Genomic DNA, 26171 nt, shown 5'->3' on the forward strand with positions numbered 1-26171 from the left:
GTCGGTTTTGAACCCAGGATCTCCCATCTCCAGGCCTGGCTCTCCATCAAGCCACCTAGCTCCCCTCTGTCTTTTCATAAATCTCAAAGACCCCCTAAAGGTTGTAGAAGCCTTCAGAAATGAGCCCTGCATGCCCAGGGCAGGGGGTTCTGAGCTTTCAGGCCCCAAGGTCACAGCATCTCCGGATGCTATCATCATTTTCCTGGTTGTTGCTGCTCTACTTGTCTGGGCTTCCCTTTCCTTTTTTATAACCCCAGCCTACTCCATTTCCTAGTTCTTACACTTTATACCTTCTGGCATTATGCTTAAGCTCTGGCTGTGTCTGCTGAACAAGAACTGTCTTCAGTCCAAGGCAAATCTCAACAAGACTCCAAGATGAGAGAATCAGAGAATCTCCAAGCTCAACAGGACCTCAGAGCACCTGGTCCAGTCCTACGGGAACCAGGAATTCTCTACAACACCAACAAAATTGTTACCCAGCCTCTCATTGACCATATGTATCCAGTGACAATGAACTCATTATTTCATAAATAATGCTGTCCAATTATGAAACATCTAATTGTTAGGAAGTCCTTCTTGTCTTGTCCAGAGCTTTCACTCATTGGTCCTAGTTCTTCCCTCAGGAGTCTGGCAGAAAACATTCAAACTCTCTTCCAACATGACGGTCCCTTCAGCTAACTTAAAGATCTTGGGAGCACCTAGGTAACTGAGTAGATAGAGAGTCAGGCCTGGAGTTCAGAAGACCTGGGTTCAAATTTGGCATCAGACACTTCCTAGCCGTGTGACCCTGGGCAAATCAGTTAACATCCATTGCCTAGCCCTTACCCTTCTTTTGCCTTGGAACCAATACTTAGTATCAATTCTTTTTTTAAAACTCTTATCTTCCATCTCAGAATCAATACTAAGTGTCCCTGCTAAGACTGAAGAGTGAGAAAGGCTAGACAATTACTAAGGTTAAGTGATTTGCCCCAAGGTCACACAGCTGGAAATGTCTGACAACAAATTTGAACCCAGGGCCTCTTGACTCCAAGCCTAGGACTCTATCCACTGGTGCCTCCTAGCTGCTCTTGCAGCAAGGCACTCTTCAAGAGTTTATAGGATTTTTTTTCTGTTGCACACAGTTTATTTAACAATATGATATAATAAGTAAGAAATGAGTTGGTAATTTACCATTCTATACAGTGATTGAATCTTCTTGGACTTTCTTATTTATAGTAATTATAGAGCTTGCATGATTTATAATAGAATTGCTTTTCCTCACTTCAAGTTTCACATAGAAGAAAGAATGCTTTTTCTCTATTAAAACCAGCACAATCTAAGTGATCATCCCTATTTTATTGTCTAAAACCAGTTTTATCAGAGAACCACTGAAGAGATATGTTATAGAACTAGACAAAATAACAACATTTACTCGGAGCAATAAAAGATGTAGGATATCTTGGGGGGAAAAAAGAAAAATGGCAAGAATGAAAGAGAAATGGCATTTCTAGAGCTCTATTAATATTATAAAGTGGTAGTCATCAAAACTTTGTTACTATTTAAAATAGAAAAAAAAAACATCAATGGAACAGACTATACGAGGATGAATAAAAAATAACTCAGTAATAGTATTTGATACTCATGAAAACAAATTACCTAGGAAAGAATTCTCTATCTGATAAAAATTTCTGAGAAAACTAGAAAGTAATCTGCCTTAGATTAAAATTATACTACCAGTACCTTACACTATATGACAAATTCAAAATGAATATGTGATCTGAATATTAAAGATCATACCATTAAAAAGTTGGGAGAAGCAGCTCCTCTCCAGTACCTTTCATAAGTATGACTAGGAGGTGAATTCTAATTTTGTCACATGCAATTGAAAAGCTTAAAAAAAGCTTTTCCATGAACAAAATTAATTCAATTTCTCTTCCACGAGACAGTCCTTTCTACTAGCTTAAAAATGGTATGTTGTGGGAGCACCGAGGTAGCTCAATGGATAGAGAGCCAGTCCTGGAGTCCAGAAGACTTGGGTTCAAAAAATTAATGTAAATACTGCAGGTTAAGAAACCAAGTAGCTGACAATGATAACATCCTCATTTCAAATATCTCTGACAGGGGTCTAATATTCAACATATAGAGATAACTAACAGAAATATAAAAGATCAGAGGCACTTCCCCAATCAATAAATTGTCAAAGGAAAAGCAGAAACTCTGCTGTAAACTATTTACAAGTATATGAAAGAAAACTCCAAATCACTAATATTAAGAGAAATGCAAATTTTAAAGAATTCTGAGGTTTCATTTCAACTAATTGGCAAAAATAACAAAAGGCAGAGATTGTCAATTTTGGAGGGGTTGCAGAAAACCAAGTGCACTATGGATTACTGATCAAGCTCTGAACTGGTCCAACCAGCCTGGAAAGCAATCCAAGAATGACTAAAAGATCCATGCTCTCTGACCTAAAGAGTCTACTACTAGAGATATACCCAAAGGAGGCCACTGGCAAAAGGAAAAGCCTCATACACACCAAAATGTTTATAGCAGCATTTTTGGTGGCTAAAAGACCTGGAAATAAAGGAAATATTCGCTGAGCCTGGGAAGTGGCTAAAGAAATGGGAATATTCCTGTGCTGTAACAGGTGGTGAATATGATGAAAAAGGAGAGAGGAAGACATAAGAATTGATGCAAATTTGAAATAAGCAGAACTCTTAAAATAAAACATCCAATGACTACAACAACAACAAACCCATCAAAACTGAATCCTGTGAAATTATAATGACCAAGCTAAGTCAGACCCAGAGAAGAGATGCAAGAAGGCACTTCCTGGCACTTTTTGCAGGGGTGGAGGGGGAGACTATGGATATGAGGCACTACAGATGTCAGCCTGTTCTATTATTTTTACTGACCCCCCCCCCACTTCTTTTTATTCTTTATTAGAAGGATGGTCCTCTGGGAGGGGTACAGGAAAGGGGTACATTGGGAAATGTAGGTAATATAAAAACAAAAGATATCAGGGAAATTTATCTAAAAATTTTAAGAGTTTATAGGATCCTAAATCTTGAGTTAGAAAGGCCTTCAGAAGCCATCCAGGCCAACCCTTAATTTTACAGATAAGGAAACTGAGGCTTATGGAGATTCAATAATGACATCCTAGAAAGAATCTGTACCTAAGTCTTTTGAATCTGGATACAGGAGTGAGGAGTGGGATCTTCCCTCTCAAGCCCTCCCCTACACAATTCCACCAGGCCACCCCTTCCCGGCATTCTGCCAATGCTCCTCAGACTTGCTCACTGTGCCAAGGAAGTCAGTAACGGTACCTGAATGGGCCGCATCTTGGCCGGACACGACTTCAGTTCCTTTTGGGTCTCCTTCACCTCCTTTGATGGCCGCTGTTGCACAATGTACTCATAGGTGGTTAGTTTGTGCCACACTGGAGGAGGAGACAGGAGAGACACTTACTTCATTGAGGGCAGAGGGCAAGTCTGTTAGCTCCCTCCCAATTACAGAGGAGAAACTGCTGTCCACTGGGCTGGAGAGACTTGGAGAAATCAGTCAAGGGCCTGCCCTGACAGTGTGTCCCACAGCCTGGGGAAGCTGGGGAGGAAGGCAGAATCACCGGTAGTGGGACAAAGAAAGCCCAGGAAGCTCAGGAGGAACCTGAAAGCCACACATGGTGATCTGGCTCAGAGAACTCCGAGTTTCCTCTTCTGCTCAAAGGGCAGGGAAGAACGGTCTCGAGCTCTGCCTTGGTCCAGGGGCCAGGAAGAGGAGAGCAATGGGCCAATTGTGTCTATGTACGTGCATCTCTGGACCCTTTCTCTTTATTTTAAACCGAATGGCACGTCTGTTTTCCCCTTTCCCTCACACGGCCTAATATCCAGGCCGGCCTGCGGGCCACCCATCACTTTGCATCCCAGAGATGGCTGTGCATGTGAGAAAGAGGCCTAACCATGGCTCCCTGGCTGACAGGCACCAGAAGCCTTGGCGGCCATCCCAAGGCCACTGTTGTTGGCTGAAGCTCCTGCCGCGCTCTGGGAGCCCAGGACCTCAGGCCCCCATCCCCGTGCTACCAGTCACTGGACACTGCTTCCTTAAAGAGGCTCCTCGCCCTCGATCCCACAGAGCGGGGCGCCACCTTGTGGGGACAAGGTGCCTGCGACAGCACCACGGCTGGGGAGGTCAAGCAGGAGGTGCCGCCTCAGGCCTTCTAGACTGGAGGAGGTGGGAGGACCGCGGAGCTGGAAGGGGCCTCGGAACCCAAGGTCAGGGCACGGAAGAGAGCCGATCAGCCCTGGAAGGGCCCTTCCACCTCATCTAATGCAACCGTCTCATTTTACAGATGAGGAAACCCAGGCTAAGAGGGGTCACGTAGTGAGGGAGTGCCGGCACCAGAGCCCCCTCCACACACACACACATCGTGCTGGCTTTGCAGCAGGGGATCGGCTAGGGGATGCCCCACGAGAGGACCAGAATCTCTTCAGCCCTCTCCCTGCTCTCCTCGACCAAGGAAGCGGCTCTCATGACCCCGAAAGAGACGGGGTGGACGAGGAGCTCCTAATCTCCTGGGCTTGGCTCAGGGCAGGCACGGGGCAATGGAAATGTCCAGTTACATACTGAGATAAATGTGGAAGCAGAGTAGATGTCCCAGCAACACCACGGACAGAAGGCCCAGCAGGATAAGCAGGGCAGCCAGGGCCAGGATGGCAGGGGCCTGGGTCTCCACAGGGGCCGCTGGGAGGAACACGAACCATACATCTGTGTGATTCTTCAGGACTGAAAGATAAACACGGGATATTGCTGTCTAGGCTCCTGAGCCACCATCAGTGACAACTCCCAGACATAAGCTCTTAAAAAAAAAATCCCTTTACCTTCCATCTTAGAATCAATGCTGTGTATTGGTTCCAAGGCACAAGAGTTGGATAAGGGCTTGGCAATGGGGGTTAAGTGACTTGCCCAGGGTCACCCAGCTAAGAACTGTCTGAGTCCAGATTTGAACCCAGAACCAACTGTCTCTAGCTTTGGTTCTCAATCCACTAAGCCATCTAGGAGCCCCAAAAATGCAAGCTCCTAACCAAGGACCCTTGAATGTGGAGGTGGAAGGGTCTAGATAATGGTCCCATTGAAGGCCCTTCCTCCCTAGGCCTCAGACTCAAAGTCTCCAACAGGCTCCATGCTTGGGCCTTGAGGTCCACTTGTTGCTACTATCTCTGTTTCTAGCCTTCTCTCCTATTCTTCCCCGTTATAGACTGCCCCCTCCAGCCTGGCTGGCCACCTCTCCCTCCTCTAATATGGCCTGCCCCTTCATTACTCAATGCCTTTTCTTACCTTGTCTCTTAAGGCTAATATTTTCTCTCTTCTCTCCTTCACCTCCTGAATGCCTCCCTCTCCTTGAAAGCCCCACACCCCTCCCCAAAGCCCCCTCCTCCTATGAGCCTCCCCCAGAGCCCCCCTCAGACTCCTACTATGTATGCATCCCAGCTCTCTCTCTTATCTGCTCAGACTCCCCGGTCTGTAAAGGTCTAGGAGGACAAGCAACTTGCCTTAGATAAACGTTTTATCTCACCTCCTACCTCGCCCAGAGCTTCACACCCAGAAGTTCTTTAACCCAGATTGATAGAGGGGAAGGAGGGAGGGAAGGGAGGCCACCTGACCTTCCTCCTACCATTCTAGGAAAAGGATCTCACCTTCGAAGTGTTTGTTGGTCCTAAGCCGCATGGGGTTGATGAAGAACTCCACGAAGATGTAGAAAGCAATGAGCACCAGGAGCAAGACGCCCAGCAGGGCTGATACCACACTGTTCAGGAAGAGCCTGAGAGGAAAACAGATACCAACTTTGCAGTGGCTTGGGCAGTGTCGGGCCCGGCCCTGCCGAGACACCCAGCGGTCTCCCCAGCTGAACTATCCCTTCTTCAGGGACCTGGGGCCCAGTTCCTCCCATCTCCGTGCCAGTCACCAATCTGTGACTCGGGGGAAGTCAGCTAGCCTCTCGGCGCCTCAGATTCCTCATATGCAAGTTAGGGGCAATAATATGAATATGTCTTGCCAGCACGGATAAAGTACTGAGCCTGGAGTCGGGATAGCCAGAATTCAAATCCAGCTTCAGATGTTCACTAGCTGGGTAATCCTTGGGAAAGTCACTTCACTGCTGCCTGCCCCAGGTTCCTCTTCTGTAAATGGGAGCTAATAATAGCGCCTACCTGCCAAGGTTACTCTGAGGGCCAAATGAGGTAGTCCTTGGAAAGTGCTTAGCACATACTGCTTGGCACATAGTAGGTGCTATACACATGCTCGCTATTACGATGATGATAAGAGTGTTCCCAGGATCATAGGACTTAGAAAACAGAAGGGACTGTAGAAATCGAGTCTAATCCCCTTATTTTACAGATGAATAAACTGAGGCTCATCTGACTTCCTCAATATTACCAGAGAGCTGCAGAGACAGGATTTGAAGGCAGAGCCTTTGATGGTGCGACTTCAGGCTCAAATTTTGATAGGCCATATTTTAATGCAGAGCAAAGAAAGCAGAATCAAAACAAAACTATAAGCATAACAATTCTAGCAACCAAACTGGTGAAAGTCTCAGCTAGAAAGGATCAGGGGGAGTCAAAGAACAAATGATACTAGTATGATTATCTTGTTAAAAGAGGGGAAGAGAATGATTTTTCCTTTAAGCAAGATGTAAATAGTTATGCTTTTGTGTATGAATTTTTTCTTTACTTTATTTTGATTTTTTGCTGAAATTGTCATTGAGACAGAACTGGACCTCAGATTTCACTGGTCTATACCAGGTATATGACAACTCTCTCCTCCACTGCAAGTTCTCACCTTGCCTAGAACCCTAAGAAGTATCAGAGGCAGGACTTAAACTCTGGTCTTCCTGGTCAGTTCTTTAGCCATTAATCCATGACTATTATTAAGCTATTAAGGAACAGGTAAGAACAGCATCAGATGAGAAGGCATGAAAGGGTTGTGTTCTGTACCAGTGGATGGAATGCCAAGTAGAAAGAGATTACAGATCCACCAAAATGTCAGAGCACCAGTTATCAGATTCACATTAAAAACTATTCTGAGGAGCAGCTAGATAGCTCAGTGGATTGAGAGCCAGCCCTAGAGACAGAAGGTTCTGGGTTCAAATCTTGCCTCCAACACTTCCTCACAGGTCACTTAACCCCTATTGCCTAGTCTTCATCACTCACCTGCCTTGGAACTGATCTTAGCATTAATTCTAAGACAGAAGTTAAGGGTGCAAAAACAAAATTACTCTGAGATGGGAAGAGGGGGGAATGCAGAGGGAAATGTAGGCAATGTCAAAACAAAAGATAACAACATACATTTACTAATTTATTGAATTATTCTAAAGCGATTAGCTAATTAATTAATTCACCCTTTCACCAGCTTGGTGGAAACCAGGGCATAAAATATTGGCCAGCCAAATTTCCTTTTCCTCTCAATCTCTGGCTTTTCTTCCCCTTTTTCTAGTGGTAGGTGAAACTGCCTGAAGGACATTACACTTCCTCAGTGCTCCAAACATGCAAATATGATTTACTCCATAACACTACTCTACCCCCACCAAAAAGCCCAAGGCCTCTGCCTCTGAAGTCAGGGGTATTTCTATGGCACCATGTAGCCTAAGCTAAAACCATCAAGGTCTTGGAAGTTTTTTGCAAAGCTATTTTTTTCTCTTAATTTTATTTATTAAAGTTTGGGTTTTAACTTCACTGAGTTCTTTGCCTAGGGCATGTGAACTGGGGAAATCTGAGTCCTCTAAAGTCACAGTGGAACTGGAGGCTATAGAGACAGAGGAATGGTCACCTCAGTAAATAGGGGGTTCCACTCTCTTGGTGAGTGGAGAAAAAAGAGAGAAATTTGGGGGCTCCCAGTAAGGGGCACCCAAAAAGCAGAGAAGATTGGTGTTAGAAACTACCTCACCCAGGCCATGCCAGAAGAAGGAATACTTTCTTCAACAAACCTGACAAGTTGTCCTCCAGTATTTGCTGGAAGAGCTCAGGGGTGGGAGTCATGAAGACCCTGTTTCAGACCCACCTGCTATGTGGCCCTGGATAACTAAGCCTGGCTCCACTTCAGTTTTCTCCTTGTAAAATGATGATGTTGGATTTGACAGCCTTCTAAAGTCCTTTTCAGCTCCAGAATTAGCATTCTATGACCTGGACTCTATTTTGTCAACTCTGAAAGCATGAAACACTGTTACAATTTTTTTCGGACCCAAGGATAAACTGTCTCCAGAAAAATACCAGTCTGGTAACCCTGTTACCAGAGATGCTTAGGGCATCTCTTTGTTCAGGATAATTTGATTCTTCCCTATGCGGGAAAGGGAGAGCAGGACCTAGAAACTGAGGACACCAAGACAGGAAGACCCCCAACAACATCCTACTGTTCCTTTTGCCTTTTTTCTCACAGAACAGAAAACCAAGTTCTCCAGCCACACTGAAGTGTTCAGGCTGTCTGGACCATCCTGCTCCTGCCGCTCCCCACCTGGTGACATCGAAGACACAAGACATACTCTAACACACACAGGAATTCATCCAGCCAAATGAATGCCACTCCTTTCAAAAGTCTTCATGGGGTGGGGGTGGGGAAGTGTGGTACAGTGCACAGAACAAAGCTTCTGAATCAGGGAACCCGAGTTCAAAGCCCACAGGACGACTGCTGCCTGTGTGTGGCCTTGAGCAGTCATTTCACTTCCAAAAGAGGAAAATCTGTAAAGTGATAAGGCTGCAAGGCCCCTTCCAGCTCGGTCTTGGTTCCTCTGATCCCAGTCAAACAATGTGACCATTGTTCCAGATTTCTCTTTCTAAATGACCTTCAGAGACTGCAATGTATCCTTTTCAGATCACCAAGAGAGAAAGTCTTTATCCTTTGCGGACAGGAGTCAAATCTAATCATGAAGGGGTTGGGGGGATCTGAGAGAGGGGGACTCTGGGACTTCCAGTGAGTCACAGCCTCTCTCTGCACCTGTTTCTTCCTCGTAGATGGGGGGGGGGGGTGCCTGAACAATCTCTAAAATTCCATCCAGCCCTAACATTGTCTGTTGTAAGGTACCTTCCAGGTCTGACATTATAGGTATGGTTACAAGTACTTCTTGAACCCTCCTTCTTAGAAATAGATGGAAAGGTGAGCCAGCCCCATCAGCCATTCCAAGTGGAAAAGGTCCCCAGTGGGTATGCTGGCAGGGCCAATGACCTGGGCCAGGTCTGGGCTTCTACTGGGCCTCCCCAGCTCTTTGGGCTCTTACCAGTAGTTTCTCTCCCCCACGCAGTTGTTGAGCCATTTGCAGTGATGGTCAAAACCACATACACATTTGTTGCAGGCGCTGCAATGCTTAGATCGGGAACTCCTGCCAATGAAAGCTCTGGGTTAGTCTGGGGAGCATTTTGCCTCCCTGCCCCCCTCCCTCAGCCCATCTCAGGTACAGATATAGGCAGCAGTGAAGGAAAAGATCTAGCTCGAAGAAAAAGTGGCAACTCAGAGGCACAGTACATAATGCATAGAACTTACAGTCAGGAAGACCTGAGTTCAAATCCTGAACAATAGCTGTATAACCCTGGGCAAGTCACTTAACCTCTGCTTGCCTCAGTTTCCTCACATGTAAAATGGGGATAATAACAGTACTTGTCTCCCAGAGTTGTTACAAGGTTCAAGAGTGAACATCTCTAAAGCAAAGTTTTGCCAACCTTAAAGCACCATATAAATACTAGCTATTGTTTTTGTTATTATATAGTACTCTGTAGATTTTTTGGATAGATTGGCCACAGGGGCTGTAATGGTTTACATGTTTTTATTTCTGTCAAAGGCATTCTTGGGTGGACTCCTGGAACTTGGATCATAAGCTTAGAGATTTAGAGCTGGAAGGGCCCTTGAAGGCCATCTAGTTCAACTCTCTCATTTTATAGATGAGGAACCTGGGGGGGGGGGGAGAAAAGAAGCATCTGTAAAGTACCCACTAAGAGTCAGATACAAATATTACCTTACTTGATTCTCACAACAATCCTGAGAGTTATGTGCTTATTATCTCCATCTTACAGGTGTGGAAACTAAGGAAGATTACGTGCCTTGCCCAGGATCACCAACATTCTAAGTATCTGACTCCAGACTCAGTGCTCTGTGCCCTGGGGCACCACCAGCTGCCTGAGGAACGGAGAGTGAGTCAATGACTTGTCCATTGTCCATGATCACTCAAATGGTAAATGTTGGATTTGGACTTGGAACTGAGGTCTGCACCATGGCCCTTGCTGTCAGAACCTACTCCGATCCTAGTCTCAGCTTCATCAGTCACTTGATAGCTCTGTGATGGTGGGACATTTGCTTCCTCTCTCTAGGTCTCATTCCCTGAGTCTCTATGCAAAGAGGAGGCTGCATGAGATTAAGTCTTAACATCCTTTTTCAGCTCTAACATTCCCTGTTCTAACATTTCTTCTAGCCTTGCCATTCTACGTTCCAAGGTCCCTTCCAGCTCTGAGCCTTTCCAATTCTGACATCATTAACTGGTTCTGGGAAACATTTGAGGGAGCAGATAGCTCCAAAAGAACAATATAATGGAGTAATCAGCTAAATGAGATAATGTTTGTGTAAAATAACATTGGCTGTGACAACTTTAGGCAGGGAACATCTGAACTTAACTCCTAGGGGCCATTCAGAAAAGGGAAAGCTTTTCAAGAATCACAGAATCTCAAAGGAGGAAAACTACTTCATTGGTCCTGTTGCCAAACCTCTACCTGACAAAGAAGCTTTCCTATGAAGTCACTGACAAGAGAAGCTTGTCTGATGGGAGATTTATTATCTAATGTTTGCTGGCTCACCTTTCAAAGCTGCACATACTCTTTCACCTCATATTAAAGTCCCCTTCCTCTGTCTGAATCCGCTGTTTTGTTGTTTTTTAAAACTGTACCTTCCGTCTTATAATTGATACTAAATATTGATTCCAAGGCAGAAGAGAGGTAAGGGCTGGGCAATGGGAGTTAAGTTACTTGCCCAGGGTCATATAGCCAGGAAATGTCTAAGGCCAAATTTGAACACAGGATCTCATTTCTGTAGGTCTGGCTCTCATGTCACCTAGCTGCCCCATTCTTTCCTTCCCTGAGAAGGTAGTTCTTCTACTTGCCCTCTAATCTTTGGTTGTCAGTTGGCCTGCTACATTATTCCTGCATTGACATCTGGTGGCATTCTTTAGTGCCCAGATCTGCAGAGAAGGACCACCTCCTCCCTCTTGCTTCAGAGCTGACAGTTGGACATCTACTACAGAGAACTCAGACAGCTTTATCCCCAGGGTTAGCCTGGAAAGTATATCAGCTGCTGCTGGAGCCAAAGCTGCCAGGACTTCACTCAATTCCCCCAAAGTTGCTGTCAGTTTGAACTTGGAAGAATCCATCTGCCTCATCCAAGTTTCTTCTCAGGAGACTAAGTGGCCCAGCCAATCTCTAGTTAGCCAATCAGGCAGCTATGTACTTCAGGCCAGAAGCCAGCTTGGTTTCTTCTCTACTTGGCAGCAGGCTCATTTGGGAGCAGCTTGAATCTAAGTGCCTAAGTTGGTTTTGCCTTTTTAAGTTATGAAAATGAGAAAGAGAGAGAGAGAGAGAGAGAGAGAGAGAGAGAAGAAGGAGGAGGAGGAGGAGGAGGAGGAGGAGAAGAAGAAGAAGAAGAAGAAGAAGACTAAAAGAAAGAAAAAAGGGAACAAACATTTATTAAGTGCCTACTATGTGCCAGGCACTATTATAAGTGCTTTACATACATTATCTCATTTGATCATCATAACAACTTAGGAAATAGGTGCTTTTATCACTTTCATTTTATAGTAAAGGAAACTGAGGCAGGCTTAAGTGACAGGTACCACTTGAACTTGGATCTTCTTGACTCCAAGTCAAGCATTCTATCCACTGTGTTACTTATCTAGATGGGGGAATTTGGAAAGGGGATGGATGGGGGTATAGGAAGGAGAAAGGAAGAAAGAAAGAAAGAAAGAAAAAAGAGAGGGGACTAGAAGGGAGAACAGGAGGGGAAATTTCTACCATCTTAGCCATAGCCATTAGATATAATGGAAAAAACAGTAAGCATTGGCTCTGCACCCACCCAGAAGACCTGAATTTGTTTCCTGGCTTGGATATTTAAAAGCTATATGACCTTGAGCAAATCTCATCACTATCTAGGCCTCAGTTTCCTCATGTATTAAATAGGGATAATTTTTTTAAAACCCTTATCTTCCATCTTGGAGTCAATACTATGTATTGGCTCCAAGGCAGAAGAGTGGTAAGGGCTAGGCAATGGGGGTCAAGTGACTTGCCCAGGGTCACACAGCTGGGAAATGTCTGAGGCCAGATTTGAACCTACGACCTCCCGTCTCTAGGCCTGGCTCTCAATCCACTGAGCCACCCAGCTGCCCCCAGGGATAATATTTTTAAACCTTGTACTCTACAGGGTTGTTTTGGATATCAAATTACATATAGTATATGTAATGTGTTGTTGAGCATTTTCAGAGAAAAAAATATAAGCAATGAGAAAAAGAATTCTCCAAATTACTAGTAATGAGACAAATGCAAATTAAAGCAACTCTGAGGGTCTACTTCACACCCATCTGATTGGCAAAGCTGACCAAAAATTTAGAAAAACCATAAAGCATTACAAAAATACCAATAATCATCATCATTATTATTACTATTACTACTACTAAATCCAAATTACCTTAGTGTTGTGCTTCTAACTCTTAAAAATCATTTCTGATCTTGATAACTCATTACAGGCTGGGAAGAACCCAGAAGTCCAAAATAAAAGAATCTTGAAGTTAGCAATGTAGACTCTGGGTCCAATATAAAAAAGGGCTGATAATATCTTAGTGTCATGATTGCATCAAAGTATGAATTTAATTTAATGCTCACAAAAATCCTGTGAGATGGTTAGTTAGTTCAAGCATGCTTCAGTTCTCCAAAGATCTCTATGCACTTTCACTCTCGTGGGTATTTCTGCCACCAAGGCAGTTTTCAACCTCTCCTGGGAACCAGTCCTCTGACTGGTCTCCTATCAAGAGGCACCAAGTAGCTATTGTCCATGGTCAAATCCAGCCTTGTAGAAACTGTCAAGAGTTTGCAGTTCATTGGCATAAACTTTATGTCCTTGTGAGATACTGGAGTGAGGCTTTAGGATCTCAATTTTACAGAGAAGGAAACTGAAATTCAGAGAGCCAAGGAGACATGGTACCAATCAGACTCACAGGTCCCAGCCCCATCAGTAACAAATAGCAGTTTGAATTTTAACCCATGTCATCTTCTGACTCCACATCTTGTACTCTCTCTTCTATAATATAGAGCTCCCCTTTAGCTTTTCAGAAAGACTCCTAGAATATGTGTGGCCCAACATGGGCCTGTGTCCACAATCAACTATCAAAAAGTGCTCAGGTACTATATCATCCACAGAAGTGAGCACTGAGAGCTGTCCAGATTCAGATTAGTAGTGCTAGAAAGGAGCATTGTAATGATCTTCTCCAAGCCCTTCACTGGACAGAAGAGGGAAGGGAGACCCAACACATTAAGTTACTTACCAAAGTCACACAGGGTCAGACATAAACCATCTCCTGACTCCTGGTCTCAGGAAAACTGGGAGAGCATTGGTCCCTCTGTGAAATGTTTAATCTCCATCAATCTCTTTGTAAAGTGAGGGTTCTAAACCTGGAGTCCATGAGTCTTTTAAAAAATATCATAGGGGCAACTAGGTGACAAAGTGTATAGAGTACCAGGCTTAAAGTTGGGAGGACCTAGGTTCAAATCTGGCCTCAGACACGTTCTAATTTTATGATTCTGGGCAAGTCATTTTACTCTAATTGCCTAGCTCTTGCTTTTCTGTGTTGGAATTGTTACTAAGGTAAGAAAGTCCTGGTTTACATTTTTTAATATGAAAATATTATATGATTGTATTTCAATATATTTGTCTTCCTTTTCAGTCCCCCATATTTGATTTTATATGTTTATAAACACTCTTCTGAGAAGGGGTCCCTAGGTTTCCCCAAATAGCCAAAAGGGTCCATAACATAACAGAGGAAGAACTGCTGGGGAGTTAATTTCTAAGACTCTTAAAGTGCTTTCCAGACCCAAGTATTAACACCATGGGTGTACATATACATGCACACAGGTACAGAGAGGTGCTTGTAACAGGGTGTTAGCAACAGATATGGAAGTGAAACAACTAATTTGGGGCTGGTTACCAGAGATGAGCATCCAATGTTAGCAATGAGTCATGGATCAGAGATTAGATGGGGCTGGGTATTGGATCAGAGGCTGTGCCTATGGCCAGTAAGGCAGGATTAAGTGTTTTAGGCTGCCTTTGTGTTGCCTTCGAGGTTCGTGTACCCAAGTCATCAGTCCAAACTTGTGTGAATTACAGTGAAGTCTGTAGTAGAGAGCGGGCAAGACTCTGGAGAAGTCTCTGAGAAGTCTGAGGTAGCTCCAGGGAGGTACCTGAGGGCTTGCTCCTCCCATTTTTTGTCTGGCATAGTTGTGTGTAGTTATGGATACTACACCTCCAGGGATGGCAGCCATTCACAAGCTCATGGGGGATTGTTTAGGTCTCCCTAGGTAGTGTATGTGGCCCATGATTGGGTTCCCTATGAACTGCTTTGGCATCAGGACACAGAGTCCATAAAAAGAGCAATGACATGTCTTGCAGATTTGGCCAAAGTGCCTTGAATCTCATCTTTCACTACTCAGCTCAGGACTCCATGCCCGTTACTAACAGAGCTTTCTTGAAGCTCTTTTTGTGGAGCTCTAGGGTTCCACAGTGGTATTTGCCACAAGCCTTAAGTTCCAACTATTCTTTTTGAAAAATTACTCCATTTTTTGATATTTCAGGTTTGTGTGAGGATTATTTCTGAATCTAATATTTTGTATTCTTCTAGAGATACCACAAAATATAATATAACACATTATAATGTGTTACATATTGTGTAATATATCATTACATTACAATATGTCATCACATTACATGATGTATACTACATTGTTATATTATATGGAAAGAACACTGCATTTCGGATCAAAGGCCCTGAAGACTTACTAGTTGTGAGGTCTTGTCCAAATCCCTTAACCTCTCTGGGCCTCAGTTTGCTCAGCTGTACAATGATAGGGTTGATTTAGATGATCTCTAAGGTCCTTTCAACTCTGAATACTACGAATACTAGTCTCAGATTATATTTTCTTCTTTAGCTTGTAGCAGTACAACTAGTCCCAAGTCCAGTCAAGGTTTGTACCACAAAGTTGAGTCATATGATTTTCCCACTGACTAAGATTTGGTAAATATTCTTTAATATAATTCTGTGACTTTAAGAAACTTGAAGACTCTTGACTTGGAGAATGAGAATCAGAGAATCTGAAGATCTGAAGGGAGCTGGTGTGGACCTGAACGAGAACCCTCTGCGTCAGTCCCAAAGAGTGGTTGTTCATTCCAGTGAAAACTGGTCCTGCCACTTGCCACCTACTTGACATTGGAAAAGTCACTTAATCTCCCCGAGTCAGTTTCCTCCTCCACAAAATGGGTACAACATTATTGGCAGGGTGGCAGGATTACATATTATTATTTTACTGACACATGGGAAAAGGGAACTGTGGAGTGCTGAGAACTTGAGGACTCTGTGAGCTGGGGTCATAGCTGAATGCTGGAGGTGAGGGATAATGCTGAGGGAGAGCTGCCTCCTTTTCATTACATAGAAGTGGGAGCTTGGATGGCTCCTGACTCACTCACTGGATAATACACCCCGATGGCCCCTCCACCAGGCCCCAGTCAGCCTCCCCTTCCGCCTTCATCCCTCCCAGAACTAGGACAACTCACACATCCACATCGCAGAGGTTACAGTGTAGATCTTCAATGACATGAGCATGCTGACTGCGATTGAAGATGGGCAGGGGCCCTGCGTAGCTCTTATCCCTCACGTTGGCATCTGCTGGATCGATGGAGACTGCAGTCAGGTGGACGACGAGATGGCAGACAAAGACAATTCCCATACACTGAGCCCAGGTGGTTAAAGACTCACTCTGCATGTGATTTTTGGTCAACTGCCACATAGTGTGTGGCTGCAGCTCTTCCCACTAGGACTAAGGAAAAGCACATTGCTCCCCAGATATCTCCCTCCTCCAGCCTCCATCCCCACCGTCTTTCTTGCCCCTAGTCTCCTCTTCGATGCAGAAATTGGATGGAGTGCTTGCATGCCGTGCTGCGTACAACAGTTGTTCAGCGAATTTAACTGATGGAGGGAATTGTTGCCTTTAGTCCTTTCAGACTATCTCCAGGACAAGGCCTCACCGTGGGAGACCAAAAAACCACTGGCCCCATATATGAGAAAGGAGTTAAGAACCCCAAGACAACACAAATGAAAAACATGCCGCACTCAGCCAGAAGATCTAGGCTCAGAACCCAGCTATGTGGCTGAGGGAAAGACAGTCAACAGGGCCAGGCCTCAGTTTTCTCAACTCTTAAATGGAGATATACTTGTACTCCTAACACAGAGAGTTGATGTCAGGAATTCTAAATGCTTTATCAGTGTTACCCCACTAGAAAAACCACAAGCTATTACTATTGTTTAGAAGCAGCAGAGTGTCATAAGAAGAATGATCCGAGTTCTATTCCCAATTCTGCTCTTACTTGCCTTGGTGCCCCTGTAAGTCACTCAGTCTCTTGGGGCCCAGATGTCCTCATTGGTAAAACGAAAGGGGTTAAAATGTTTTGGAAGGGTGCTTCCAGCACCAACACTCTCGGGCTCTGTTTAGTCATCTACCCTAGGAAATCACCCCCAGCTGAGCACAATAGTGTCACATGGAGCACATTGCACAAGAAGTGCTGAATTAAGAACAGAATACAATTTGTCCGGCCCTCCTGACTTCCAGTCACTGAGCATGAACTCCTAGAATACTGGCAGAGAGAGCTTCTGGCCTGAGCACGGAGGTTGGCCCTTTACTAGAACACTGTTCTCGGCCTTAGGCCCCCAAACTAAAGGGCATGGAGGGGGTATGGTGTATGCAAAGATGGCTAGATTTGACCTCAGGACACCGATTTGAATCCCAGCTCCACCACTTAGCCGGGCTCCTTGGGACAGTTTCTTCCCTGTAGCCCTCAGCATCTCACTTGTAAACTAGAGGGAAAAGGCCCTTTCTAGCCTTCAGTTCCATGACTTTGTACCCTAAGGACACCATCGTCTGAAAAAACAGAGGCAAGAACCCCTCAGCTGATATGACTAATACGCTGAATGCTGATGTCAGGTATGAGCTCTGATGATTTCTAGCAAAGCCTCAGGCCTAATGGACTTGGTTTCTCCAGCTGGGAGAGGAGGGTTATAGAAGAGAATATGTGGTATGACCCACTCATATGCCAATGACCTCTGGGTCCGACTCCAGGCTTTCTAGGCCAGAGATCTAGAGAAGGGGCCAATCTTGAGGGGATCAGGTCTGTGCCGGAGAGCCAGGGAAGGTGCTGGTGCTGGTCTTGTGGGGGGTGAGCTTTGTAAAACCCTGCTAATGTCAACAAACACACCACCAGTTAGCACGCACTAGATGCTGTCTTTTCTATATCCGATCTGGGAATGGATGGTCTTAGCCCAACAATCTACATGGACTCAACTAAAGTTTCACTAAACTATACTCAGAAGGTGTGTATGTATGTATGTATGTATATATCCAAAAAAAAAAGTTTCCAATCATACCCCAAACCAACCCAGGAACCAGTGGGTGGTAAGTCAGAAGGCCAGCATTTGAAACTTAGCTCACTTACTTACTAGTCAGGTATATGGGCAAGACTTAAGTTTTCCCATCTGTAAAATGAAGACAGTCCTACCTTTACATTTAGAAAGAGAGGAAGATAGAGACACAGACAGTCAGACAAAGAGAGTACTCCTTAAGCAGTGCTTTTGTACCAGGTACTGTACTAAGTACCAAGAATACAAATACAAGCAAAAAAGAAAGTCTCCACCCTCAAGAGGCTTGTGGCTTACAGTTTACAAAACATGGTATATAGGAAACACCACTGGTCTTAAAAGAGGTGATTACCACATACTTTTGGTGATTCATGTGAACATCATTGATGTTGTTGAAAGGAATATAGAAAGCATTGCTGAAGACTATAAAGTCGTGGGCAAGAACAAAAAGACCTTGGGGAACAAGTAAGGCTATAATTGCTGCTGTCCATCAAAGAGAAAGGACTAAAAGAAAAAAGTGGACTTGACAAATAAACCATTGGGTTAAGATGGTATCTGAGAATAAGGCTTGGATTTCTGGGCCACAGTTTAAAATGGAAGAATGATGGACTCCTCAGGAATGGAATATACCTAACAAGGGCTAATAAGAGTGTATTTACCACTTTCTACTTCTTTGCAGAAATGTGGGACTATGAGTTTAGAACACCACTTATGATGACAAGCTTTTATGATATATTTGTTAGTTTTTGCTGAATTAGCCAATGATTCTCTTTGAGAATGAAGAAGGGTTATAATGGGAAATTAGGTAACATAAAAGATATCAATAAAAGTTTATTTTTTCTTTAAAAAGAAAATATTTGCCTGGACATTGCAAAGTTAATCAAAACTACTTTAATGTGAAGTGGAGAAAGAATATGGAGGGGGGGGTGGAAAGAGGAGGGTGACAAAACTGTCTACATATCTCACTCAAGCTATGTCCCATAGAAAGTAATTATAATGGAATAAGAACAGTGGTAAATACATCTCCAAACTGAGAGGAGATAAAATTCATCAGTAACAATTCAGCAATAAAACCCATGGCCTCAGATGTCTTTATACAAACATACAAAAGTAGGGATTAAAAACAAAGTGAATCAGAGATCAAATTAGAGGCAGATTTGATCCCCAAGTCTTCTAAGGCAGGATGACATGCATGTGGATGATGACTAGTAAAAGCAGAAATCAGAGTGATAGTATTGATGAAGAATCTTCAAGGGCATAGAAACAGACAAGTTCTGTTTGAAAAACAGAACATGCACATGTCAAGAAGATATAAAACAGCAATGATGTAAGACTTCAGCTAACTAAATATCACCAGAACACTCTCTCTGCCCTCAGCACAGCAGCTCATAAATTCTTTCTTTCTTTCTTTCTTTCTTTCTTTCTTTCTTTCTTTCTTTCTTTCTTTCTTTCTTTCTTTCTTTCTTTCTTTCTTTCTTTCTTTCTTTCTTTCTTTCTTTCTTTCTTTCTTTCTTTCTTTCCTTCTTTCTTTCTTTCCTTCTTTCTTTCTTCCTTCCTTCCTTTCTTTCCTTCTTTCTTTCTTCCTTCCTTCCTTCCTTCCTTCCTTCCTTTCTCTTCTTCTTCTTCTCTTCCTCCTTCCTCCTCCTCCTCCTCCTCCTCCTCCTCCTCCTCCTCCTTCTTATCCCTAACCTTCTGTCCTGGTATCATTTCTAAGAGGGCAATAGCAAAGGTTAGAAAACTAGGGTTAAGGAACTTGCCCAGGATCACATAGCTAGGAAGCATATGGACTAGAGTCATATTTGAACCCAGGACATCCTGACTTTAGGCCTAAATCTATATCTACTGCGCCACCTAGCTGCTCCATAAATTCTTGATCTGTCTTAATGATAACATTGTCCTTCCAAAGGCTGAAAACCAGTAAGGGAAACTCCTATTCTGGATCTTATCCTTACCAACAAAGAAGTAGCTGCAGGGATAAAAAATGAGAGCTATAGGGGAAATTGCCCGGACAGTTTAGAATGTGTTATAAAGAAAGGATAAAATGGGCAAGATCTGCCAAGTACCCTTGATTTTTGGAGTGGTGTCAGGCACTAAGCATTTACTGAATGCTTACTCCCTGCCAGGCACTGTGCTAAGTGATGGCGGTACAAAGAAAGACAAAAAAGGCAGGCTTGGCCCTCAAGGAGACCACAGTCTAATGGGGAGACAACAACCAATAATGAGGTATACATAAGAGAGCCCAAGGAGATGGAAGGTTATCTGAAAGGAGAAGCATTGACAGTAGGGAAAGGCCTCCTACAAAGACTTGATGGAAGTTAGAAAAGCCCAGAAGTGGAAGGGCCAAGAATTCTAGTCATAGGAGACAGTACCAAGGCCTATAGAAAGTTGATAGCTCATGTCTGAAGAGATGTAAGAGGTGAGGGTATGAATGGATTCCAAAATGCATGGAGAGAAGTAAAGTATGAGAAAGGTTAGAAGGCACCACACTAAGAAAAGCTTTAAATGAAAAACAGAGCACTTCAGATTTGATCCTGAAGCTAACAGGGAAGCCCCTGGAAGCTGATATGGTCAGAACTATACTTGAAAAAAACATCTTTGCTGGAATGGAGGATGCAATGATTGGAGGGAGGTCTGAAACAGAGAGACAAGTCAGGAAACTACTGCTGTGGTCTAGGTTAGAAGTGATGAGAACCTAAACTAGGGTTAAAGCTGTGGGAGTGGAAAGAAGTGGACACATTCAAGAGATGACCTGAAGGCAGAAATAAGATCTGGCAAAAAGAAAGAAGAAATAGGACATTGTGGCCTAAAATACAACAAACAGGGAAGTCAGCCCAGAAAGGCGGGGAGGCTTTTCAAGAATAAAATTCACTTGGAAACTGAAGGGAACTAAAGAATGGTTGTGAAGGAATACTACTGTGCTATAAGAAATGATGAGCAAAATGATTTCAGAAAAACGTGGAAAGCCTTACATGAACTGATGCAGAATGAAGTGAGTAGAACCAAAAGAACACTGTACACAGTAGCAGCAATGTACAATGATCAATTGTGAATGACTTAGCTAGGCTCAGCAATATAATGATCTAAGACAATTCTGAAGGACTTATGACAAAAAAACACTATCCACCTCCATATAAAGAATTGATGGAGTCTGAATGAAGATCAAAGCATACTATTTTCCACTTTATTTTATTTGTATGTTTTTATTTGGGGGTTTGGTTTGATATGAGTATTCTCTCACAACATGACCAATATGGAAATATGCTTTGCCTGATCATATACTATAACACAGATCAAATTGTTTACCATCTCAGGGAGTGGGGAGGGAAAGAAGGAAAAGAAATAATTTGGAGCTTATAATTTCAGAAAACTTATGTTGAAAATTGTTATCACATGTAATTGGGAAAATAAAATATTAAAAAAAGGACAAAATTCAGGAGGCATGAAGAGAAACAGTTCTATGAGGAAGAAAAAAGGGGATTTGTTTAAAGGGACCACTGTAGAACCCAACAATCAAGTTGGTTTTTTAAAAGATGTGTAAAGAACATAGGAATGAAAACATGTAATGAACAATCAATACAAATATAAAAATGATATCTGAACTGCCTAAGCTCAGAACAAACCAAGACAAGAAAGAGCCAAGGATAAGAAAAGGGGAGGAGGTAGTGTTTGTTTTTAAAGCTCTATGAGATAAAATAAATTAAAAAAGAGAAGGTCCTGCTGCTCAGGATAAAGGAGATGTGGATAACTGATACCTGGGGAAGAGGTACTCCAGGTTTAGAAAAGGGCAACTTTTTTGTCAAAAAGAAAAAAGGAAATAAATGGAATTTAAACTTTAGATCAATGAGTTTTTACTTCAATTCCTGGAAAAATTATAGAAGTTATATTAAAGGTAATGAACACCCAGGAAAGGAAGCAACAGTTGCAAATGGCCAACATGGCTTCATTAAATACATTTCCCTTTTTGACAGAGTTCCCAGAATGGCAGAACTGTGTAAAATTTGTATTTTAACAGGGTGAATAGCCAGACACAACCAGGAGTCATTAGTCCTTCAGTATCCTGTAGAAGTAGGTCTGAAGTAGACTACTTCAGGAAGCCCTGCTTTTCTCTGCCCCATTCAATGTCATTATCCAAAACTTGGATAGATACAAATAAATTTGTCAGAAAAAAAACTAGGAAGTTGGTAGATAACACAAAAGATACAAGAATCAAAATCCAGAAAGACTTTCACAGATTAGAAAGGAAGTCGGAGAGTCTTCAGACAAATGTAAATACTTAAGAAAGATAAATCTAGATACTTAAAACTGAGAGTGAATTGGCTAGATAACAGTTGGACTAAAAAAGATCAGTTTATTTTTATGCTCTGAGTAGGAGTCAAAAATGTGACACAGAGACCAAAAAACCCAATGTGATCTTAGGTTTTGAAAACTCAAGTACAATGTCAATGTAAGGAAAAAAGATGATGAATGTTGGGTTTTCTATTTAAATATGAGGCAATAGAGGCACAGAGATGGGGAAGACTCTCCCAACCTCACATCAAAGAGGCTCAGAACAACTACCTCACAAGTCATATAATATATACAATAGTCATTGACCCTCATGTATATGTCAAGTCCACCTTCAAATGGGAAAAAGAGAGAGTAACATGAGTGGGAAGGACCAACAATCTCCTCTTCTCACTAGCATATGTGCCTGACTGATTAGTAAGTAGCTCTTTGTAAAGTAGGAGAAGCTATCAGAACCCAGCACCAACTGCTGTCTTAGGAAAAACTCAATAAGAACAAGAGCTAAAGATTGTTAAAGAAGGCTCTTATTCAGTTATATTTGGACTTAAAAGACACACAGGTTCATAAAAATATCTCATCTTTTGGGCAAATTCAAAACAATTCTATTCATAAAGATATATTAAGCTCTTACTGTGCAGCATGGGGTCATGGAAAGTGCATTTAATTAAGAGTCATAGAATCTAGACTAAAATTCCAACTCTGCTACTTATTACCCATATGAATAATCTTCACTTCTCTGGCCCACATTTTTCTCATCTGTATAATGAGAAAATTGGACTAGAGGTTCTCTAAAATTTCTCTGAGCTTTAAAACCTATTGCCCTATAATTATGATGACAATAATGATGGTTATATAAGGCAGGGTTGCCAAGCCCGGGGGTTACCAAGATTTTTAAGTGGCCTAGGCTCCTCAAGGAGGATCACTCACACTCTCACACACACACACACACACACACACACACACACACACACACACACACACACACACACACACACACAATACTTGAGTACTTTGAGGATCCGGATTTTAAGGATTTCATCAGTTTCAGTATTTTCTCCAAAGATCCTACCCCTTTTAGTCTTAGTAAATTGTCTTTCTGAATTGCTATTGGGTTGCCTTTTTTTAAGTCATCTCAGGTTGATCATCGGATTAAGTGTCTCTGTTCTTACCCGGATAGTCCCCAGATGCCACACACTCCTTTGTTTAGGACCTGTCAAAGCTTGTATTCTCCAGACATAACTAGGGTCACTTCTATTGAGGAATCCAAATACACAACTGATCATAAATCACATTTCAAATCCCCTGAGGCATTTGCTATTTAAGGGAATTCTATTGTAAATTCCTTTGTAAAATTATTAATTCTTTATTATGTTCACTCTGTACTTTATACTTTGGTCAAATCTGGATTTCCAGATGCTGAGTTTATTTAAAGAGTGCACTTATAATAATATAGCTAATAACCTGGTAAATATTACTTTTGTTTCAATCGCATTTAATGCTTAACAGTGTCTATCTCATCAGATAGTAGAATCTTACAAAAACTTAGTGAGTTAACTCCATTACTAACATTTTTATATATGAGGAAACAGGCTCAAAAAGAGTAAGAAGCATTAAATATCATCATAAAGAAAATTTGGGAATCATCTGCTGCCTTTTAAAAATCCCTAGCTTTCTTCCCACCTGCTACCTCCTATAAGACACTTTTTCTAATATCCTCCCCTTTATCTATTATCTTATCTTTTCCTCTTAAGATTACTTTGTATACACTTTACATTTACTTATCCAAAGACATGCTGTTTCATCCTAGTAAAAAATATAATCTTCTTGAGGTCAGAAAGAATTTCATTTTTATCTTTGTATTACTGGCACCCCAGAGAGTCAATACCTTGAGCATAGTAGAAGTTTAATAAGTATTTGTTGAAGAGTCCCTCTCTTATTTTACATATGAAGAAAGGGACGCTCTGAGAGGGGAAGTGACTTGCCCCTAGTCCTATGGGTAGTTATTTGGTGGCAGAGCTGGGACTTGCCTGTGCTCATTGACCCGATATTCCACCTTCCTCAGATACACATTCAGACCCTCAAGAAGCTGACCCCCTAAAACTACCAGTACACCTCACCATCTCCCAAGGATACAGCGTAGCCAGCAGGTACCCACGGGTGAGGCAGGAGGGGAACGAGGATCCCAAAGCCAATCAGAGCAAAGAAGAGGTACAGCAGCCAAGCAACAATCTGGAATGGGTGTGGGGGCCAGCTCCAACCATTTCTCCGGGAACGCTGACCACAGAGCTCAGGGGATGGACCACTGTCCTTGTTTGAAGCTGTCCATTCAGGCTTCTCTGGAGCAGTCTTATTGGAGGGCTTGTTGCAGATGTTCATCTCCAGAGAAAAGAGAAAAAGGAAAATCCTATTAGCCTTAATTCCTGTAGACACTGCCCTCAAAACCCATAACCCCCAAAAAAGTCCTAGTGAACATGATTTCTTCATATTTGTTTTGCAAGTGGGTAACCTGAGGTATGTGAACATGGAAGTTGGAGGAGAGATGGATAAGTTGCTTAAAAACTATAGGGCAAGTCACTGAGCCAAGATTAAACAGGAGTTTCTCAAAGTCTACAGAGTAGAGTGGTTTGTTACTAAGTGTTTTCTCTTCTCCTTCAATCAAAGCATAAACAAAGTAAGGCATGGCCTGTTGTGCCAATAAGAAAAAAGAACACATGCTGATTCTGTTAAGATTAGTTAGTCATCTCCTATTAATAGTTTATCATTAAACCTGAGGTCCCCAATCAACCTGTTAGAAAGGGCTTCTCTACCTTTGGCTAATCTAGCAGCACCCCAGTAGCAAGGGAGATCCCTCTTTTTAGTGCAGGAATTGTATGAGGGATACTTGTGCCTTGATCTAGAAAGTCAGTTTACAGAAGAAAGCCAAGCTGCTGCTGCTGCTGATGATCATCATCATCATTATTACCACGTAAGCAACACTATATCATGCTAATTTCCCTTGTAGCAGGAGAATCAGGAATAACTTTAGATAAGGGACCAGAAATCATTATTGTGATGATTATTAATATTAATCTAACTTGTTTCAAAAGAATTTTAGAAAGCACCTTCTTCACAACAACTCTGACCTGCAGCCTAAGTAGCATGCATGATCTCCATTTTGTAAAGGAAAATTAAAGCTTAGAGAATTCACAAAAATACCAAGTTCAAAGGACTCTCTGTAACCATCTCATCCATTCTTGAAGAATCCTTTTCTACAACATATCCAGCCAGAGGTCACCCAGTGCCTGTTTGAAGCCCTCAAGTGAAGTGGACTAGATCTCAAAGCAAACCCATTCTGGATAGCTCTACTTTTTAAGTGACTTTCCCCTAGTGACATGGCTCATAAGGGGTAAAGCCAGAACCTTTCTGACTTTAGTTTAGTGTTATCCAGCATACCATGTTTCAGAGTAAATACCAGGAGGGCTGGCTGTGATCTTAATGGCTTGGAGCATCACTATCAAATATTTCCACCCTTTGGGGCTACCTATCTCTAAAAAGTTTTATTCAAATGTTATTGTTTCAAATCCATTGGATAAGCATGAAATGACTAAATCATGTGCTATAAAGCTCTTTTGACTTGGATATCCAATGCTTAGGGAGAGCCTAGCTGGTTGATCTACAATGCCATTAATGAGGCAGTCCTCAGATGGCAGTTACCCATGTTATAGACCTGCAGCCTAGGAGAAAATAACTTCTAAAAAGTTTATATAACAACTTAAACCTATAAAGAAATTGCAAAGGGTGACACACACTAGCAGGGTGGAAGGACTGTTGTTAAAAGAAATAGAATTCAGGAGGTGGAGCCAGGATGTCAGAGTAATGGTAGGAGTGCCTGAATTTCTCTGAGAACCCCCATAAACCAACTTTAAAATAAAGTTTCAAAATGAATACTAGAGTGACAGAACAACAAAGGGGCAGTGTGAAGCAATTTTTTGGCAGAAGACAACTTGGAAGGTAGGGTAATATGGTTTCTTTCACTGGAGTGAGAATTGAGTGCAGGCTGCAATTACAGGTTTGTGTGAGGCCCTCTAATGACCCCATTGCTCAAGATTCTGATCCAGGTCAGTAGAGAGACACTGAGACTCTGCCTAAGCCAAAAGAGGGGCACTCCCACCCCTTGAAGTTCTGAGCCCTAGCACAACCCTTCAGTGTACCTAGCCTGTGAAAGTTTGCAGTGAGGCCCTTG

General features: G+C 42.6%; 1 protein-coding gene across 5 annotated transcripts in view; it reads right to left on the reverse strand.

Moving 5' to 3' along the window:
* The window catches only part of ZDHHC1 (zinc finger DHHC-type containing 1), a 58488-nt gene that overhangs the window by 25021 nt on the left and 7296 nt on the right, over positions 1–26171 (reverse strand). For 2 of the 5 annotated variants that reach the window (XM_007477161.3, XM_056805591.1), the window contains exons 2-7: positions 24083–24325; positions 15811–15986; positions 9239–9340; positions 5670–5794; positions 4600–4758; positions 3303–3415 (exon numbers count right to left, since the gene is read on the reverse strand). In XM_007477161.3, the coding sequence (XP_007477223.2) occupies positions 3303–3415; positions 4600–4758; positions 5670–5794; positions 9239–9340; positions 15811–15986; positions 24083–24325 (918 nt within the window). Of the gene's footprint in view, positions 1–3302; positions 3416–4599; positions 4759–5669; positions 5795–9238; positions 9341–15810; positions 15987–24066; positions 24326–26171 lie in introns of all 5 variants that reach the window. The other 3 variants (XM_056805731.1, XM_007477165.3, XM_007477164.3) reach the window with 2 other exon arrangements.

The sequence above is a fragment of the Monodelphis domestica genome, chromosome 1 (genome assembly GCF_027887165.1).
Source record: "Monodelphis domestica isolate mMonDom1 chromosome 1, mMonDom1.pri, whole genome shotgun sequence".
NCBI classification, from domain to species: domain Eukaryota; kingdom Metazoa; phylum Chordata; class Mammalia; order Didelphimorphia; family Didelphidae; genus Monodelphis; species Monodelphis domestica.